Here is a 22,027-nt window from a genome sequence, read left to right on the forward strand (position 1 = left end):
CTATAATTAAAAAGTCAAGATTGTGCGTCTGTTGCCCATAAAAGATTAAACAGATTAGAGATGTGCTGCATGTTCAACTACTAGTGAAATGGGTTGGAGCAGGAGGTGCCGTCAATGAGTATTTCCATGGTGACAGTTGGTAGTACTCACAATAACGGCCAATTAAGACAATGGTGCCATTATGTGTCATGAATCCAATCCAAAAAGCACTGATCCATTCTGTGGGAACACTGCTAGGACATGGGTATTGTATCACTTATCAAAAATACAGAGCTTTCTAGTAGTGGGTTCCAAATTCAGTACTATTATAGGAGCTGACCACTTTCCATCGGTATGACCAGCTATCTACTTACGTCAAATAAAACGGTAACCTATTTCGATACCTTTATTGGACGTGTATGCGTCCTGCTGGCTGCTGTTTTGTCTAATGCGTTTGTGTTGGACTGACCATCATGGCGACTTTTGTACAAAAACTACTCTGGTGCTGATTCTTCGGGAAATGTTAGTGACTTGTTAAACAGCTGTTCATTCATGAGCGGCGGTGAAGCTGCCACGGTTACTCCAAAGCCACGCCGATTCAATCAAACGTGATGGTGTTCATACAAACATGGCTCCATAAATATATTTAACGGACTCTCTGATTTGAGTTGGAGGGTTTCCCTTTCATCCGAGTCGAGCTGTCATGTGGAGCCGAGAATGTCAGCTAGTGTAGGAATTACACTGTAAGGTAGACTGTACTTAAAACTACTGACTGTGACTGAGACGCTTCTGTCTCCCAAGACAGTTTGGCATCCACCGTCTTGGGATAGGAACTCCATGCAAAGTCTATTATTAATAAATACCATGAATGAGACTGAGAAGTGTAAAATAAAATCCAGATATAACAACTGGACATCACATATTGTTTAGCTTATTGTTAAAATGAAGTGGCTGGGGAGAGGGAAGTCTGGGCTTCCCTGCTTAGGCTGCTGCTCCCGCGACCCGACCTCGGATGAGCGGAAGAAGATGGATGGATGGATGGATTGTTAAAATGTTAAAAAAGACGATATTATATTTTAAATAAATTGATATTCAATAACAAATGAACACACAAAAGTAGCGACAAATGGTACATTACCGGTATCGATTGTGTTTCTTGGATTCAGAAACATTCCAGTTGAAAAGCCTAAAGAGTTCTCACCTTGACTTTTTGTTGATGGTGATATATCTGCCAGGCAATGTGGACGTGCATGGCACACCACTTCCCTGGTTTCTGCCCACATGAAACAGAAGGAAACATCACAAATATTACAAGAAACCACATACATATGTTTACACCTGCAAAAAATTAACCCAATTTCTACCAAAATTGTGTTTCTTTTATTTCTCTCTATGTAAAGTTCATAAGCTCGATCTTTATATTTGACTGGGAAGCGACTGTGGTCATTTCAGCTCATGTAGTGAAGTAGAGGAAGATAATGCTATATGCTAATAACGGAGCCAACTCTTCTTTATTGTCAATTTTTCCATAGATGCAAGTTGTCACTAGCAGAATCTAAAATAGCAAAAACTTTGTATACCTATCTGATGTTGGTAATGTTAATTCATGCAATTATTTTCAATTTTTGGTTTATGACGTGTAAATTGTTGTATATGGAGGTTTAATTCTTACATCACGCAAGTATTAAGACCAATGTTGTTAATTTGATGTAGTTATCACATTGTAGTTAACTATACTCACACATTATTTTACTCTGTATGAATTCCACTGTGCATAAAAAACAAGTTTTAGTGTTAAAATACTTCTGTTTATACATTTCTACACACCAATATGTGTTGACATCCAGGGATGGCACGACATTGGAGCAGGGGGAAAATCTGTTTCGTCCTAGTTCAGCTACCCCAGCATTTTTAGAGCCCTATCATGCAAACCCAACTTTTCTTGCAGTGGAGGCTTTGCGGAGTTACAGTATTTATATGACTATTTAAGTATTAATTTATATATGTGGCCCTACCGAGGATGTCATAGTGGTTTGTGTTGTGGTCTGTGCAGCCCTTTAAAACACTAGTCATTTAGGGCTATATAAATAATCATTGATTAATTGATTGATTGATAACAATCTTGCCCTCCTTCATACCTTCTCCAAAAGAGCCGTTTGGAATTAGCCCCATTTGTGACGTCCCACTGGTGACGTCAGCACTATCTTTTGGCCGCCCAATCACAGCGCTAATATTAACTTTTTTGTCCAGCCCCTACACGCATGGGACCGAGCCCATTTTTCTGTGGCCAATCACGCAACATGGTCTAACTTTCCAAACGACTATCAAATGTCAAATTTTGGCTGCCCAATCATAGTGTAAATGTTTTGTCCCGCCCCTATCAGCGCTACTTCCAGAGCGATCCCTTGTAAATTGAAAGGTAAAAACTTTTTCGTTGATCAATTTTGCCTTTTTTGGCAGTAACCTATTTTTTTATATTGCTCCATAGTCATCCAATAAACATATGCCGTTTTAATTTTACCCTAATTTTGACTGTTGTAATGTAGTCAAGCACATCAAAAGCCATGTGACTGACTGTGGCTTTCACAGTTTAGGTGGTTTGCCCAAACTGACGTCTGAACCAAGGCAACAAAACGGGTACAATTTGAATCAGAAAGTATATTGAAAGCTTATTACATAATTTTATGTTACGGCCCGGGCGCATTGTCATTCATCTATGAGCCCTGTGTAGGGGTTCTCCGGGACACGCCCACGGCTGCTCATCTCCTGCACGCGTCACTACGGCGGCAGCAAGCAGCTGCAATCAATCTGCACTCAGCGCACCTGTTATTGCTTAGCTTCTTGGGCCTCTTAAGCCAGTGCAGACCTGCGTAGCGTGCCAGAATGTAACCATCTGTTTGAGTACCGTAAGCGATCATCGAGCTCTATGCAACCTTGCTCTCTCTCTGTTTTCTCTCCCGTCGTGTTTGATTGGTCTGTGTCTTCCAGCAGTCTGTCTCTGTTCCACGTGACGAGCTGTGCGTCTCGTTTTCCCCCGCGTTGCTTGTGCTTCCCTGACTATCTCTTGGATTTTGACCTCCCGCTTGGACACATACCTTCGACACCTCTCTATAGCCTCCCAACTTCCTGCTTCTCACGGATGTATGAGCCTGCCTTGCCCCTTTTGGACTTACCTCTTGCACAACATTATGGTAACACTCAACAGCTAATCTACACACACACACACACACACACACACACACACACACACACACACACACACACACACACACACACACACACACACACACACACACACGCTTGGATTTGTTTTGTCACACTCCATTTCCATCCGTCCATCCATTTTCTACCGCTTATTCCCTTCGGGGTTGCGGGGGGCGCTGGAGCCTATCTCAGGTACAATCGGTCGGAAGGCAGGGTACACCCTGGACAAGTCGCCAACTCATCGCAGGACCAACACAGATAGACAACATTCACACTCACATTCACACACTAGGGACTATTTATACTTTTATAAATATATATATATATACTGTATGTATAGAAATAAATCTACAATTAATACCACGCCCTTGTTGTCTATGCGGTCTACTCCCCCAGTACACAACATTTTACTCACTAAAAATTATGAATTAAAAATAAACTACAAGTATAACCTACTACCAATTTTCCCTCCAATTTTTCATGTGTGACCAAACGGCAAAATTCCTTGAGCATTCAGTGGCACACATGTGAGCGACGGCAGACGTGCGCACTGTTATGCGCTTATCTTTTTTTTCGATTTTGTGCGCGGCCTAGATTTGCTGTGCGCAGAGGACGCGTGAGCAGTGTGCAATTGCACAGGCGCGTACCTTAGAGGGAACGTTGCCTACTACAGTATATTCATTTAGGTGTGTTGTACAAAAATACATGCAAAGTATTGTAACACATTTTTATGTATATATTTAAGTGAATAGTGAGTGTGATGAGTATTCTAGTTACAGATAGAAAAGTGAGCTCTGGGGCAGTGGATAAGAATAATAAGGAAGTGAGGATAACATCACAATTACTTACTTTTGGCCCACTGTAGTCCATATTTGCCCAGTTACCAGGCTCTGGATTTTTATACAGTGTAAATCGTCTGTAATGTAACTTGCTCTCTGTAAATATGGATATTTTTGTACATTTACTGTACACATCTAACTGAATGATGTAAAATCCTGAAGCTGTCCTTTTTGGCGTCATGCACGGCCCTAAGCAGAATTTTATTTGGACACCGCCGACTATAAAATTAGTTTCACATGTTTTTATTTATGTGACTGTTTAACTTTTTTAATCAAACAATTTAAATCAAAAAAATTTGACGCATGGTTTGTACTAAAATTGATTCGTGTGAAATAAATTGTTCAATAATTAGTTTATAAAGGGGAACGTCCCTTTTTTTATTTATTTAAATTTTGCTGTCACAATCGTTATTAGAGAAAGATGTATTTTTTAATGCATTCTAACTTGAAAGTAAACGTAAATAAAAGTCTGCTTACAATGGAGCCAATGAGAGTTCCTCTATTCCACCTATAAAACCCAATAAATAACAATCCAAATAGCGCCAACAATACTTATTTTACATTTCGTGACTTGAACATGAACCAAGTATTAGTGATATTGTTATTATAAGCGCTAACACAGACAAACTATTTTTAGTGCCGCATTGTTACACATATAGCTTGTTGCTGCTATGTTGACATCATCGGCTGGTGAGCTGCTTTCTCGCCTGGAAGCTTGTAAAAGATTATTCTAGATCAGAAATCATGTCTCTCACCTGTATAGTAGAAGGAGGAGGACATATTCTGACAAGCTGGTCAACTTTCAGAGCCAATTTAGACCCAGGAATATCGAGAAAGACACAAAAAGGCACTTAGTTCCACCCCCTTTTTTTCTTCACAAATATAATGAGTCATCCAAACGGGAATATTTCAACATCCTAGCAGTCAACATACCACTGAGAGCAGACATTGTACAGTAAGTGGTGTTTTATTTCGTATGTTGGCTCTCATTAAGGCTGCAGTGAGTGATATTCAGTTATGTTGTCGAAAGAATAAGTGTTTTTTAAATGAATGCACTGCCGAGTGCTTAAATATTAAATGTTATTATGAATGTGCCTGTGACTACATTACATATATACTTCCAGCGTGTATATAAAACCTTAATGGAGGTGTTTGGATGTTTTTCTAAAAGTTTTATAGAGACTCACATAGGCTCCATTGCAAGCTCACTTTTGATTGCATTTATTTAGTTAGAATGCATAAAGAAACATGCCTGTTCTTGTCTTACATAAGGATTGTGAATGATAGGGAACACTTCCAAAAAAAGTACAGATGCCCTTTTAAGTGCAAAATAAAAACATTATACATATTTAAAAGATAATTCTGAAAACTTTCCCGACTCAACTTTGACCGGGCATCAAACTCAGTTTAAACAAAACTATCACTGAGCAAGTCCAGATACATTTTTCATTACATTATTGTCAATGACAGAGCACGAATGGGCTAGTTTTACATTTGTGGTACATTTTTATTTAAAGCGCCCTGTCATTCATTAAATGATATTTCACAGAGCCCCCACCTCCCAAAAAAAACTGTCTTCTTTGAGAACATTCTGACACTTACTAAACTGGAGACATTTTGCAATGAGTACTTTTCTTTTTAAACAGAGGCCATATTTGAATTCACACTTTTTCAACTTCATTTTCAAAACCCTAGCAGGCCTAATGGCTGACTTGTGCTGCAGGTAGGGAGTTATGTGTAATTTTTGTGTCATAAACACTATCACTCACCCTGAGAATTGGCCGGAATGGATCCGTTAGCTAGGTAAAGGAAGCAGAGCGGGAAAAACAGGTTGAGATCTTTGGCTGCGAAAAACTTGCATGAATACAATAATACAACAAGAGTATTAAAATGGGAGGAACTCCTAAAACCACACACATTATTAGGTGCACTTGCACAATCTTACACCTGTTATGCTAACAATCCGTGATGCTTTATTCAGCATAATGTATGAAACGTCAAAAGGATTATTATTAAAACATAAATATAAAGCTTTTCTGAGAGAAAAATATTAATCATCCATCCCTCCATCCATTTTCTACAGCTTGCCCCTCTCGGGGTCGCGGGAGGTGCTGGAGCCTATCCTAGTCAAAAGTGAGCATATTTACTTTCATAAAGGCTAAATATTTTAGATATTATTAACTGTTCATATGTCTCATTGCGCACTTTTCAATTACGATTCAGGGGTTAGGGTTTGATTAGAAAAGGGTTATTTATGTATCTTTAATTATATTGCATTTTATTATATTTTATGATATTTATATTACTATTTGTAAGTATTGATGACAAAAGGCTTATCCTTTGGCTGATGTCATATGGGGGAACGTATTGCTTCATTTACGGTGATCATACACAGCATATATACGTCCAGTTAGAATTTTGAGATACAATGGAACCTGGATTTATGAATCCCTCTATAAGCCAACGTTTCAATTTAGAACTTTTAAATCAAGCCAAATAGGCCTCGTGTGCAGACCATGTCTCTGTGGACAAATACTTCATTCAGGCCCCTGCAGGCAAGAAAGCAGGGGAAACATTGTTGGGGAGGCAGAGCATTCACTTCACTTGTATGTATGCTTTTTCATAGTTTTGGCTGGAACCCATTATACATAATTACATTGTTTCCTTTGGAGAACTCTGCTTCACTATACAAACGTTTCTCTTTACTAACCATGTCCAAGAGCCAATTAAGTTCGTAAATCGAGGTTCCACTGTACGAGCTGTCTCTTGGCTTTTTGTTACGCTTTAAGTTGTGAGCATAATTTTGAGTTACGGGCCTCCTTAAAGAGGATCTTACAGAGTTTACTGTGACATTCGCTACGCCAACTAGTGGGCGTAGCGAATGTCACAGTAAACTCTGTAAGATACAACCAAAACATCCAATCATCCTCGCTAGCATTAGATTATATCTAGAGATTAACATAACTTGTTTTTTTCAAGCACGGGAAGGAAGAAAGTGAGCATGAAGGACAGTGATGACAAGAAGTGGATGATATTGATCGAATTAAAGAAATAATCAGAAACATGACAGAGCGTGTAGCCAGCTAACTTGGTGAAGCAGTTGAAGCACAGCACTGATAGTCTGCACCATACTGAAGCAGAATGAGTTGAGAAAGGCAGCCAAGGATGTTAAAGTAGTATTTAAACGGCGGACATTTAGCTACAAAAGTATGTGTATTCAACGGGTAAGCAGCTGCAAGGAGATACTGTAGAAGTCCACTCTCTGCTGGACATTATTATTGCATTACTTTGAAAAAGATACTGTCTTTGTTTGTACTACATTCAATTGTATTGTTTTTCATACATTGTTCTTATATAATTGTGTGTTTTTCATTTTCAAAAGGCATGTTAAAATTATGATATTTTGGAGGGGCCGATTTAGGTAATTTTTTTAATGGGCGACACTGAATTGAAATATAAATTAGATTAGATTAGATTAGATAGTACTTTATTTCAGGAAAATTACAATTTTCAGCACAATCCCATTCAAGATCAGACAAACATTACAGGGAGACAGAACAGGATCGCTGACGGGTCTGCCGGCTAATTAGTGTCTAATAAAGTGTTTATTCTCCATGTTGACTTACTCTTGGGTCTTTCTGGAGGAAAGTATTCGGGACAACACCAGGTCGTGTGGACACATCCAGAGGATTAGAGGTCTAGAATAGAAAGATTTCAAACTTCTATTTCCAGGAGCTATATGATAATGTGTATGTGTTACCTTGGGTTGGAATGCCCCTTGCAGGGAGCTGAAGGGTCCAGTAGAGGGAATGACAGGGGGGAGGCCTGACATCGCCGGTGGGTACGAGTGAAAGAGCTAAAGATGAAGGAATGGAAGGAGGCGTCACTCAGTGGGTTGCAGAAAAATGTGCAAACACAGCAAAACCAAGTCAAGCTTTTGTTGAGATATACATAAATACAAACCCTGTTTCCATATGAGTTGGGAAATTGTGTTAGATGTAAATATAAATGGAATACAATGATTTGCAAATAATTTTCAACCTATATTCAGTTGAATATGCTACAAAGACAACATATTTGATGTTCAAACTGATAAACATTTTTTTGTTTTGCAAATAATCATTAACTTTACAATTTGATGCCAGCAACACGTGACCAAGAAGTTTAAAAAGGTGGCAATAAATACTGATAAAGTTGAGGAATGATCATCAAACACTTATCTGGAACATCTCACAGGTGTGCAGGCTAATTGGGCACAGGTGGGTGCCATGATTGGGTATAAAAACAGCTTCCCAAAAAATGCTTATTCTTTCGCAAGAAAGGATGGGGCGAAGTACACACCTTTGTCCACAACTGCGTGAGCAAATAGTCAAGCAGTTTAAGAACAACGTTTCTCAAAGTGCAATTGCAAGAAATTTAGGGATCCATAATGTCATCAAAAGGTACAGAGAATCTGGAGAAATCACTCCACGTAAGCGACATGGCCGGAAACCAACATTGAATGACCGTGACCTGCGTTCCTACAGAAGGCACTTAGTCAAAAACCAACATCAATCTCTAAAGGATATCACCACATGGGCTCAGGAACACTTCAGAAAACCACTGTCACTAAATACAGTTCGTCACTACATCTGTAAGTGCAAGTTAAAGCTCTACTGTGCAAAGCGAAACCCATTTATCAACAACATCCAGAAACGCCGCCGGCTTCTCTGGGCCCGGGATCATCTAAGATGGACTGATCCAAAGTGGAAAAGTGTTCTGTGGTCTGACGAGTCTACATTTCAAATTGTTTTTGGAAATATTCGACATTGTGTCATCCGGACAAAAGGATTTGCAAATCATTGTATTCCGTTCATATTTACATCTAACACATTTTCCCAACTCATATGGAAATGGGGTTTATATATATATATATATATATATATATGTATATATATATATATATATATATATATATATATATATATATATATATTACGTACATTAAAAGGATGCTACATATGCAAGACCAATGTAAAGCCAACAAGTGCTCATGGATTTCAGAAAACGAGGAATGTTGCCAGACTACTGTAAATAATAAATACAGCTAGTCTGATCTATCGGAAAGTGTGCAGATTTTCCTAATGACAAGCAATCAAAAAATTTTTTTTTTCTTTTTTTCCGACTTTGTCTGAAAAAATATATCGTTGATGACTTCAAGTGTTATGTTTTGGGGGGCACATTGCTGCGCTGGTAGCGTTCTTACCTAGGCAGAAGACAAGCAGGAGTAGCGTGCAGGTAAGATTAAGGTCTTTTTAAGAAATTAAACGCAGGACAAAAATACAACACTGTGGACGCTAGTAAGCTTGGAGCTAAACAAAACCAAAATGTCACCATGGGTGAAAAACGAGGTATGCCAGAGTGTAAAAAGATCACTAGAGCGAGGAGAAAAACCGGGAGAACGTAACTGGTGGCTATAGCACACATTGCCCCAGCAACTAATGCTGGGTGACAGGAAACTATAAAGGGGAGTGATTAACCTAAACACCAGGTGGGAACACTAATTGCAAAACTAAGACAGGTGAGGAGAATCAGTGCCCATGGAAACCAACAGAAAACAGGGAAAGAGAGTGCACCCGGGAAACAGACTAAAACAGAAAAACTAACAAACCGAAATCATGCCATGACGCAGGTAACCGATCATGACATCTTGACATATTTAAAAAGTGTCCTTTTTCAAAACATAAAAGGTTGTCTGTATATCTGTGTTGTGCAGCTGAGATAGGCTCTAGCACCCCCCACGACCCAAAAAGGGACAAGGGGCAAAAAATGGATGAATGGACGGGTGGAAATTTTATATTTTTAAGAGGGGAGTGTGTGGTTTCAATCGCAATCTATGAGCACCTCCACAAACGGCCAGCTTGCAGAAAAACGGGTCAAAAAAGTAACTGTGGAGCAAAATGTACGAAAAACTGAAACACAAAGCTTATCCAAAATATGTTTCATACAAAAGGAAGGGTTTTAAATGGGGGAAAAAAAAACATCATTCTGTAGGTCCCCTTTCATCTATGTGATAAATTATTGTTAATATCTGGTTACTTTCTGTTGTTTGATACTTAACATTAGTTTTGAGTGACAAAATCCATCCATCCATCCATCCATCATCTTCCGCTTATCCGAGGTCGGGTCGCGGGGGCAGCAGCCTAAGCAGGGAAGCCCAGACTTCCCTCTCTCCAGCCACTTCGTCTAGCACTTCCCGAGGGATCCCGAGGCGTTCCCAGGCCAGCCAGGAGACATAGTCTTCCCAACGTGTCCTGGGTCTTCCCCGTGGCCTCCTACCAGCTTGATGTGCCCTAAACACCTCCCTAGGGAGGCGTTTGGGTGGCATCCTGACCAGATGCCCGAACCACCTCATCTGGCTCCTCCCGATGTGGAGGAGCAGCGGCTTTACGTCGAGCTCCTCCCGGATGGCAGAGCTTCTCACCCTATCTCTAAGGGAGAGCCCCGCCACCCGGCGGAGGGAACTCATTTCGGCCGCTTGTACCCGTGATTTTATCCTTTCGGTCATGACCCAAAGCTCATGACCATAGGTGAGGATGGGAACGTAAATCGACCGGTAAATTGAGAGCTTGCCTTCCGGCTCAGCTCCTTCTTCACCACAACGGATAGATACAACGTCCGCATTACTGAGGACGCCGCACCGATCCGCCTGTCGATCTCACGATCCACTCTTACCCCACTCGTGAACAAGACTCCTAGGTACTTGAACTCCTCCACTTGGGGCAGGGTCTCCTCCCCAACCCGGAGATGGCACTCCACCCTTTTCCGGGCGAGAACCATGGACTCGGACTCGGAGGTGCTGATTCTCATTCCGGTCGCTTCACACTCGGCTGCGAACCGATCCAGTGAGAGCTGAAGATCCCGGCCAGATGAAGCCATCCGGACTACATCATCTGCAAAAAGCAGAGACCTAATCCCGTGGCCACCAAACCGGATCCCCTCAACGCCTTGGTTGCGCCTAGAAATTCTGTCCATAAAAGTTATGAACAGAATCGGTGACAGAGGACAGGCTTGGCGGAGTCCAACCCTCACTGGAAACGTGTCCGACTTACTGCCAGCAATGCGGACCAAGCTCTGACACTGATCATACAGGGAGCGGACTGCCACAATAAGACAGTCCGGTACCCCATACTCTCTGAGCACTCCCCACAGGACTTCCCGAGGGACACGGTCAAATGCCTTTTCCAAGTCCACAAAGCACATGTAGACTGGTTGGGCAAACTCCCATGCACCCTCAAGAACCCTGCCGAGAGTATAGAGCTGGTCCACAGTTCCACGACCAGGACGAACACCACACTGTTCCTCCTGAATCCGAGGTTCGACTATCCGGCGAAGCCTCCTCTCCAGTACACCTGAATAAACCTTACCGGGAAGGCTGAGGAGTGTGATCCTTTGATAGTTGGAACACACCCTCCGGTCCCCCTTCTTAAAGAGAGGGACCACCACCCCGGTCTGCCAATCCAAAGGTACCGCCCCCGATGTCCACGCGATGCTGCAGAGTCTTGTCAACCAAGACAGCCCCACAGCATCCAGAGCCTTAAGGAACTCCGGGTGGATCTCATCCACCCCCGGGGCCTTGCCGCCGAGGAGCTTTGTAACTACCTCAGCGACCTCAGCCCCAGAAATAGGAGAGCCCACCACAGATTCCCCAGGCACCGCTTCCTCAAAGGAAGACGTGTTGGTGGGATTGAGGAGGTCTTCGAAGTATTCATTCCACCGATCCACAACATCCGCAGTCGAAGTCAGCAGAACACCATCCGCACCATACACGGTGTTCATAGTGCACTGCTTCCCCTTCCTAAGGCGGCGTATGGTGGTCCAGAATCGCTTCGAAGCCGTCCGGAAGTCATTTTCCATGGCTTCCCCGAACTCTTCCCATGTCCGAGTTTTTGCCTCCGCGACCGCTAAAGCTGCACACCGCTTGGCCCGTCGGTACCCGTCCACTGCCTCCGGAGTCCTATGAGCCAAAAGAACCCGATAGGACTCCTTCTTTGCTTGACAGCATCCCTCACTGCTGGTGTCCACCAACGGGTTCTGGGATTACCGCCACGACAGGCACCAACAACCTTGCGGCCACAGCTCCAATCAGCCGCCTCGACAATAGAGGTTCGGAACATGGTCCACTCGGACTCAATGTCCCGCACCTCCCTCGTGACATGTTCAAAGTTCTCCCGGAAGTGTGAATTGAAACTCTCTCTGACAGGAGACTCTGCCAGACGTTCCCAGCAGACCCTCACAAAGCGCTTGGGCCTGCCAGGTCTGTCGGGCATCCTCCCCCACCATCGCAGCCAACTCACCACCAGGTGGTGATCGATAGAAAGCTCCGCCCCTCTCTTCACCCGAGTGTCCAGAACATGAGGCCGCAAATCCGATGACACAACTACAAAGTCGATCATGGAACTGCGGCCTAGGGTGTCCTGGTGCCAAGTGCACATATGGACACCCTTATGTTTGAACATGGTGTTTGTTATGCACAATCCGTGACGAGCACAAAAATCCAATAACAAAACACCACTCGGGATTAGATCCGGGCGACCATTCTTCCCAATCACGCCTCTCCAGGTTTCACTGTCGTTGCCAACATGAGCGTTGAAGTCCCCCAGTAGGACAAGGGAATCACCCGGGGGAGCACTTTCCAGTACTCCCTCGAGTGTACCCAAAAAGGGTGGGTATTCTGAACTGCTGTTTGGTGCGTAAGCACAAACAACAGTCAGGACCCGTCCCCCCACCCGAAGGCGAAGGGAAGCTACCCTCTCGTCCACTGGGTTGAACTCAAACGTGCTGGCTTTGAACCGGGGGGCAACGAGAATTGCCACCCCAGCCCGTCACCTCTCACTGCCGGCAACGCCAGAGTGGAAGAGGGTCCAGTCCCTCTCGAGAGAACTGGTTCCAGAGCCCTTGCTGTGCGTCGAGGTGAGTCCGACTATATCCAGCCGGAACTTCTCTACCTCGCGCACTAGCTCAGGCTCCTTCCCCCCCAGTGAGGTGACGTTCCACGTCCCAAGAGCTGGCTTCTGTAGCCGAGGATCGGACCGCCAAGTGCCCTGCCTTCGGCTGCCGCCCAGCTCTCAATGCACCCGACCTCTATGGCCCCTCCCATGAGTGGTGAGCCCATTGGAGGGATGACCCACGTTGCCTCTTCGGGCTGTGCCCGGCCGGGCCCCATGGGGACAGGCCCGGCCACCAGGCGCTCGCCATCGGGCCCCGGTGACCAGCGTCCGGGCAAGGGAAATCTGAGTTCATTTTTTTGTAATTCCATAGAACTCTTTGAGCTGCTCTTTGTCTGATCACTCACCTAGGACCTGTTTGTCTTGGGAGACCCTACCAGGGGGCATGAAAGCCCCCAGACAACATAGCTCCTAGGATCATTGAGACACGCAAACTCCTCTACCACGGTACCACATTTTTTCAAGGTAAAAAAAATTAAGCACATACTGATACTTGGTATCGAGCCATCCAAGAGCTCTAGCTTAGCGGTTAGCATGGCTTATATTATCCTGCTATAGTGTGTAGTGGAGCATGTTTAGCTATTCCTCATCTTTCAGTGATAATGTTAGTTGTAAGAAACCACCATGGAGGCAAGGATTAGCAATTTAGAAGCCGCGTCACACTGTGAAAAGACATTAGCTGCGCTTGCTAATGAGGACACTACATTGTGTTGATGACATGTTTATAATGGTGATATAATTAAAATCTCTATTGTTGACCAGATTTACTATCATTTATATCATATATCGGTTATATAATAACCCTCATCTCTCAAGTTAAAAACATAACCAATTTTCTACAGTTCAAATTTTAATCTACCAAATCCAAATTTATTCCGTATTTATATATATATATATATATATATATATATATATATATATATATATATATACATAAAACATTTTAAAACAAACACATTTGATACAATGAACTTACCAAATCACTTTTTCACCACATTATTATCGTCAATGTACATCTGCTTTACAAGTACAAAGTCTAATATGCAAATGTAACATCAATGAAATTAAACACACACACACGCGCACACATACACTATAAATGAAAACATTTTTGACATAAGAGTGCAACTTACACTGTGTCTATAGAAGGGGTCAACTTTAGTTGGGTATTTGTCAAACTGAAAGAGAAAATGAAACGGATGTAAGAAGACAACACATGTAAAGACACACAAAAAACACTTTATATTATAGTAGTAGAGTTGAGAATGACACATGTTTTCATTACATAAAATAAATATAACTGTTGAAAACTGGCAAACAGCCCCAATACTTTAGTTATTTCTCCTCTCTCTCATGCTTTATCCTTTTACTTGTGAACAGCCTGACAGAGATACATTTTGGACCGTCACTGTCAATGTCTCCATGTTTACGCACCTCTTATTTTAAAAACTTTTATTTTAAAAGTGAAACTTTCACTTTTGGTTCTTCTCTACAATGCAGAAGTCATTGCCTATATGAATTTTGTAACGCTTTAAGACATCATAAATAATTAATGGCTTCTTCTAATATCTGATACCATTATAGTTGTGTTTATTTCGTAAATAGCATCTGAATGCTAACACATTTAGCTGTGACTAAAATTGCTGATTCAATACTACATTTATTACAACTATCACCATTTTACGCAAATTCACATAATTGTTTTGAAGATCAATACAGTATTTGTTTTTTAATATTTGTTGAAATCCTGTGTTTTTTTAGGTTAAAGTTACAAGGAACATTTGAACATTGATAACAAATTCATAAAATAACAAGCTGATTCAATGTTATTGAAAAAAGTAAGCCTCAAAACCTTGCAACTTTTTAAAAAAAAGCTACATTTTAATGTTGTTTTAATATTTGTTAATATCCTGTGCTTTTTGAGGTTAAAGTTACAAGGAAAATTTGAACATTGATAACAAATTCATAAAATCACAAGCTGATTCAATGTTATTGAAAAAAATTAAGCCTCAAAACCTTGCAACTTTATTTAAAAAAAGCTACATTTTAATGTTTTTTAATATTTGTCAATATCCTGTGCTTTTTTAGGTTAAAGTTACAAGGAACATTTGAACATTGATCACAAATTCATAAAATCACAAGCTGATTCAATGTTATTGAAAAAAGTAAGCTTCAAAACCTTGACATTTTTTTTTTAAAAAGCTACATTTTAGGCCGCGCCAATCCTAATAAAGCATGCAAAATCCTGGAGGGACTGAAATATGCATATAAGAGGCAGACATTGATTGTATTCCATCATATTACATCATAAAATCAAAGTAATGCAACAAGTTGAAGATCTTGTGTTCTCTGACCAGAACCCCAAAGTGGTCAATAATTCCATACACCTTACAGCCGTTTCATACTTTATTACGCAACACTACCTAGGGTTTTCCACGTTCATAAACACATTGTAATAGGACTCGTTGGGGGAGGGCTAATTGTCCTTATTTTGCATCCATGGCCAATTATGTAAATCAAACAACAATGTTATCTGGTGCCCCCCTTTCCCAACAACCCAGTGCCACAAACAGATTGCAGTCCTGTGGGTAACACTCAAGGACACAAGTCTCCTTAAACTGATTCCCCACAACAGCTATTAAAAGCCTTTTTATGGCCTCATTGGCTGTCAAAGGCCAAGGTGTGCACCCTCAGAGGTCTAATAAGACCCAAGCAAGAACCCCAAAGCAGTAATAGCACACATGGATGTGAATTTTCCATCTTTTAAATGATAATAATGTAATGTGAGGCTGAGATGTCATTCTGTTCAGATTGAATGATGAGTATTATGTTTTATAAATTGGCTAAAGACATGCTTTAAGCAAATGATAGAAAAAAATGACTCAACCAGAAGAAAACACAATAATGTCTTTCTGGTGAATAAAAGCATCATTGTTGTGTAGACACACAAGGAAAGCAACAAGTGTGCATTTAAACACCTGTCACATCTCATAGTCACAGTGAGAACATACTTCCTGTGCCTCACCCACCCACTCATCAAAGTGTGAAACATAAAAGAAGGAACAAAAGCAACATGGATGTCTTCTACTTATCCTCACATTTCTGGCAGGGGTACGCACCATGGACGGTGCTGGGGTGGGCATAATGGCATTGGGGAATGGCGTGAAGGTGTGCTGGTGCGTGTGCTGGTGGGTGTGTTGGTGCTGATGCTGGTGCTGGTGCTGGTGGAACTCCGTGCGCAGGTAGGGCGGGGGGCCCAGTGAGGCGCCGCGGTCGGCACTCTGGGAGGCCAAGAAACGGGTGTTGAGCTCCTGACGCAGAAGGTCTTGCTCTGCGGAAGAGAACATTGAGGGGAAGGTGAATATTACATGAAATGTTGTTGTTGTTATTTATAATCTACATTTGACGTCACTGATTCAACATATTTGCTTTTCTGTTCTCATCGGAACAAACAAGTTAGCTAACCGTCGCTAACGTCCAAACTCCAAAGCTACTGATCACCAATAATAGTGGGAGAAAACAAAAACTGCAGACGAGGAGCACGCGGAAGACAGACAATAATCAGGTAGCGTCCAAGACATGGAAGACAGGTGGAATGAAATCAGAGATGAACAGCACAATGACGACATGAAATGTCAAAATGTTGATGAAATGAATAATTCTGGATCGATTCAATTTGAAAAATGGACACGTTGCAAGACAAACTGGATGCTTCAAAGAAGCAAAATTAGGAAAAGGATCGCATTCCATCGTAAATTATGTCCAGAATTGATGATATGGAAAAGGTTTTACGCATGAACAATGTGTTTGTGAGCAGATAGCGACAAGAGAAAGAAGAAGATGATGTTGCTGGAGGACCACTTTTTGCAGGGGGTGGATGTCAACAACACGGACACATATGTAGATGCACACCCACCATCATCATCCGGTTTACGAAGAAAAAAAACAAGGTGGCATTGCTGAGGAGAGACTGTCAAGCTGAAAGGAACAACCGTCTACATCAATGAACATTAGCTGCCATGGTCAAGAATGCATGCCACATAAGGAAGCAGGGGAAAATTAAAAGCACTTGGATCGCCAACTGAAAAATGTAAAACGAGCATCGCAGAAAGCTGAAGAATTTTTTATCAAATACATCATCTCGATCAGAAGAAAATAGAAAAACTCAAACCTACAAAGACTTGATGCAGTTTGAAGTCATCAACAATCAACTGTAAGAAGTCTATAATTATGACAATGACATGAAATTAACATTACTTTTATTGATCATCACCAATAAACTCTATACATTTTGGATTGTAACAGTATGAACATTTCATATCATGGTTATCATTATTATTGCGGTATTGTTAGTACAAACACTGAAATATTTTGAACAATTTATACAGTTCAATACCTAAAGTAAAAATACACAATAATTGCATGTTTTCTGCTTTTTAGGCTTCACTGATAGTGTTTTAGTCTTAGTATTATAGTATTATATTTTCTGTTTTAATGGCTAAGATTTTATTGTTTTGAATATCGGTTTGTACCGCTGCACTTTACAAAATATTTATATGAAAAGTGCGTAACAAATAAAATCTATTAGTTTTTATCATTTGTGGCAGGCGTTGTGGCGTCTTACTCTGTTCAGCGGTCCTTGAACACAACAAAAAACACTTTTGTTTCCTGTATAAAATAATCACTCTGTTTTAAGAGAGCACAGTTTGTAAGTTCAATGACCACATTTAAAGATCTTAGTTACTCAGTATTAATATAAGTTTAGTATTCTGTAAATTAAGAGGCACAGAGCGCTTCAATTTGCAAGCTTATCTAACTACTTGTTTCACAAACGTACAGACAGTCATCAAACAGAACAACACTTTTACTCATGCATAAACCAAAACAAACAACACGTTTCAGGGAAGTTAACACACAAAAACGATAAACAACAATTCTATGTGAGTAACGAACGACTAAGCGCTAACAACAAACATGTAACTTCAACTGTTATTTTCAAAGTGACCACATGGCATGCTGGGCACTCTAACCGCCCTGAATGATACAATATATTGATGAAATAGATATATAAATATGTGGAAATTATATCTAAAATAAGCAAACTCATCAAAACACATAATGAATGTTCTTTTCACATAGTGTGTGTTAGATGGGCGTAATACGTACATTTTATATTATCATTATCAAGGTTAAGTTGAATGTGAGCAAAAAGTACTTGTATACACAAACACTGAAAGAGTTTAACAACATTTGGCTAAAACTATTTAAAATAAATACATTTATAATTAAAAAAGACAAAACAAGGATAGCGCGATTTACTTCCGTTTTTTTTTACAACATTGTTCTAAGAGAACACAGCCTGTAGGTTCAATGTATACAATTAAATATCTTAGTTGCACAGACAGTAGTATGTTTATACACGTTTATATTGTGTTATAATGTTAATGTGCCTTGTATTCATGTTAGTGTTTAGGCTAGCTACCCACTAGTGTGCATGCACCTTCTACAGCAAATAAACTATATCACATTAAGTTTTTTAAAATGTGATAATCAACCACTGTTTGACAATGTTGAAAATTTTAAACAGGAATAATAACCGTCAAGAATTTTTCCACGGTTTATTGTTACGATAGCGCATGGCTGAAGTTCATGTCACCTCGGGATACAGAGACAGATGAAGGCATGCATGTAAAATAGTTTGCTGGAACTGTCAGACAAGGAAATTAGAAAGGCCTACCGTATTTTTCGGATTATAAATCGCTCCGGAGTATGCGTCGCACCACCCGAAAATTTAAATAAAGAAGGAAAAAAACATATATACGTCGCATTTGTTAACGTAACATTATGGTAAGAGTCATTCAAATAACTATAACATATAGAACATGCTATACGTTTACCAAACAATCTGTCACTCCTCATCGCTAAATCGGATAAAATCTTCTTCCTCGATGTCGCTTCTAAACAACTCAGGCCAACTCCGAAGGTATGCGTTGCTTCCTCTTGTCGTTTTCTGCTGCATATTTCATTACGTCCATCTTGTAATCTGGAGTATATGATTTCCTTTTCGGTGCCATTTTTGTCCAGCCCTTCTCAATTTTTATAAGTTACCGCCAACATTGAAATGATCCATTTTAATAACTACGGCATTAGCATGTAGCAGTTAGCATCCCATGACCCACAATGCACTTCTGCCATGACCCCCCCCTGCCGAATTCTTATTGGTTGACGTGTGTGTGACGATCGCTGACATTTTCTTCGTCTCTTCCGCAAATGGGATACATAATATGATTTGCTATTTTACGGTAATGTGTTAATAATTTCACACATAAGTCGCTCCGGAGTATATGTCGCACCCCCGGCCGAACTATGAAAAAACTTGCGATTTAGAATCCGAAATATACGGTAATTAGAAATATAAAACAGATGTGCTTATAGGAATCAGAACTCCTACGTGAAGGTGCAGCACCATCTATCAAAACTAAGCTGGAACTACAAAACTAGAACTATAAAGTAGAACCACCTTACAGGAAAAAAAACTTCATTGATTGTTGTTGACAGATTAAAACCATTATATGATGTCCGACATTTCTTCTGACCCAAAAAATCTTATTTTTACTCGTCCACGCACGCACACACACACGCACACACGCACACACACACACACACACACACACACACACACACACACACACACACACACACACACACACACACACACACACACACACACACGCACACACACACATACTCACACGATGACTATTTTTTGCAATATAGCACAGCACTGATTGTAACGTAAAAAATGATTCTGTACAAAAATAAAATATGTAGGATTTACAATATTATAATGGTAAGATTTCTTACATTCAATTAACAAACATTTATACAATTTTATTAATGACACAAAACACACATTACATGGTGGCAAAAAGAGTGTTCAAGTCAAAAAACATGACTAAAAAAAAAATTAAAACGGAAAAACTGAATTTTTTTATATATCTATTTTAATTTATTGCTCTTACTATTATTATTATTATTATTTTATATGTTTTTTATTTGTTACTAATTTATATATGTTTTTCTTTTACATTTTATCTAAAGTTGAGTTTTGGTGGCACAATAAACACTCACGTTTTCAAATTAATGAATAATCGTGGAACTAATCTTGATTTCAATGTCAATCAAAATAACCATGATTATTATGTTTGCCATTATTGTCCAGTGCTATGTAAATATAATAACTTAAAAAAATATAAGTGATTTGTACCTGAGTAGGCGCTCCCAGCAGCAGGATGTCCAGGTACTGGCAGGGTGGTCGACGTTAGCGGTGGTGGTGGAGGCAAAGCCGCTGGAGGAGCGAACATATTGGGGTGATGAAGGTGCGGTGAGGACTGCAGTGCAGGGGGGAAGTTATGGGGGGCGCTGTGGTTAGCCACCAGGGGAAAGGGGAAGGTGGATGCTGCTGCACCTGACGGGGGTTGTGGAAGGTGTGAGGAAGGAGCAGGATGCCCTTGGGGCTTGGTCCCAGGTGTGCTGCTACTGCTGCTGCTGGTAAAGAGGAGGAGGAGGAGGAAGGTGAAGCAGTCAACACATCAGCTCATCACCAGCTGATGTACAAACTCCAAAACCAGTGGAGTTGGTACGTTGTGTAAATCGTAAATAAAAACAGAATACAATGATTGGCAAGTCCTTTTCAACCTATATTCAATTGAATAGACTGCAAAGACAAGATATTTAACGTTCGAACTGGTAGACTTTGTTATTTTTTGCAAATATTACCTCATTTGGAATTTGATGCCTTCAACATGTTTCAGAAATGCAGGCACAAGTCGCTAAAAAGGCTGAGAAAGTTGAGGAATGCTCATCAAACACTTATTTGGAACATCCCACAGGTGAAAAGGCTAATTGGAAACTGGTAGGTGCCATGATTGGGTATAAAAGCAGCTTCCATGAAATGCTCAGTAATTCACAAACAAGGATGGGGAGAGGGTCACCACTTTGTGAACAAAAGCATGAACATATTATCGAACAGTTTAAAGAACAACATTTCTCAACGAGCTATTGGATGGAATTTAGGGATTTAACCATTTACGGTCCGTAATATCATCAAAATGTTCAAAGAATGTGGAAAAATCACTACATGTAAGCGAAACGAACATTAAAGGTCCATGACCTTCGATCCCTCAGGTGGTACTGCATCAAAAACCGACATAATCGGTAAAGGATATCACCACATGGAGCAACATATGTTGCCATCCAAGCAACATCTTTTTCATTGATGCTCCTGCTTATTTCAGCAAGATATCGCCAAGCCACATTCTGCACATGTTACAACAGCGTGGCTTCATAGTAAAATAGTGCAAGTACTAGACTGGACTGCCTGTATTCCAGACCTGTCTCCCATTGAAAATGTGTGGCGCATTATGTAGCGTAAAATATGACAAAAGGAGACCCCGGACTGTTGAACAACTAAAGCTGTATATCAAGGAAGAATGGGAAATGATTCCAGCTGAAAAGCTTCAAAAACTGGTCTCCTCACTTCCCAAATGTTTACTGAGTGCTGTGAAAAGGAAAGGCCAATTTTTTGCTGCCATTAAATTTTAAGTTGTTGATTATTCGCCCCCAAAAATTTGTCTCTTAGTTCGAACATTAAATATCTTGTCTTTGCTGTCTGTTCAATTGAATATAAGTTGGAAAGGATTTGCAAATCATTGCATTCTGTTTGTATTTACGATTTACGTGCCAACTTCACTGGTTTTGGGTTTTGTAGTTGTACACCTTGACATTTATTTAAACTTATTGCCTCACACAATCAATCAATCAATCACATAATCACATAATTGACATCATTTTGCAAAATGGAATGCATACTTAGGCTGCAACCAGCAAAGGTGCAGTTGATTCAGTCTCAACCCATTTACAGCTGAAAGAAGACCAACACAATGTTTCCCTATATATACTTGGAAGTAGGGCTGGGTGGTATACCAGAATTACAGTTATTACCAGTATATTTTAGAA

At 40.6% G+C, this 22,027-nt stretch overlaps 1 protein-coding gene across 4 annotated transcripts in view; it reads right to left on the bottom strand.

Moving 5' to 3' along the window:
* auts2a (activator of transcription and developmental regulator AUTS2 a) overlaps positions 1-22,027 on the bottom strand; it is a 180,425-nt gene that overhangs the window by 15,736 nt on the left and 142,662 nt on the right. For 3 of the 4 annotated variants that reach the window (XM_061898200.1, XM_061898198.1, XM_061898197.1), the window contains exons 4-10: positions 20,277-20,557; positions 16,108-16,340; positions 14,143-14,187; positions 7,783-7,878; positions 7,649-7,720; positions 5,792-5,821; positions 1,181-1,252 (exon numbers count right to left, since the gene is read on the bottom strand). In XM_061898200.1, coding sequence (XP_061754184.1) covers positions 1,181-1,252; positions 5,792-5,821; positions 7,649-7,720; positions 7,783-7,878; positions 14,143-14,187; positions 16,108-16,340; positions 20,277-20,373 — 645 coding nt within the window. In that variant the 5' untranslated portion in view covers positions 20,374-20,557. The remainder of the gene's footprint in view (positions 1-1,180; positions 1,253-5,791; positions 5,822-7,648; positions 7,721-7,782; positions 7,879-14,142; positions 14,188-16,107; positions 16,341-20,276; positions 20,558-22,027) is intronic. The other variant, XM_061898199.1, reaches the window with a different exon arrangement.

This window comes from Nerophis ophidion, linkage group LG04, assembly GCF_033978795.1.
Source record: "Nerophis ophidion isolate RoL-2023_Sa linkage group LG04, RoL_Noph_v1.0, whole genome shotgun sequence".
NCBI lineage: Eukaryota > Metazoa > Chordata > Actinopteri > Syngnathiformes > Syngnathidae > Nerophis > Nerophis ophidion.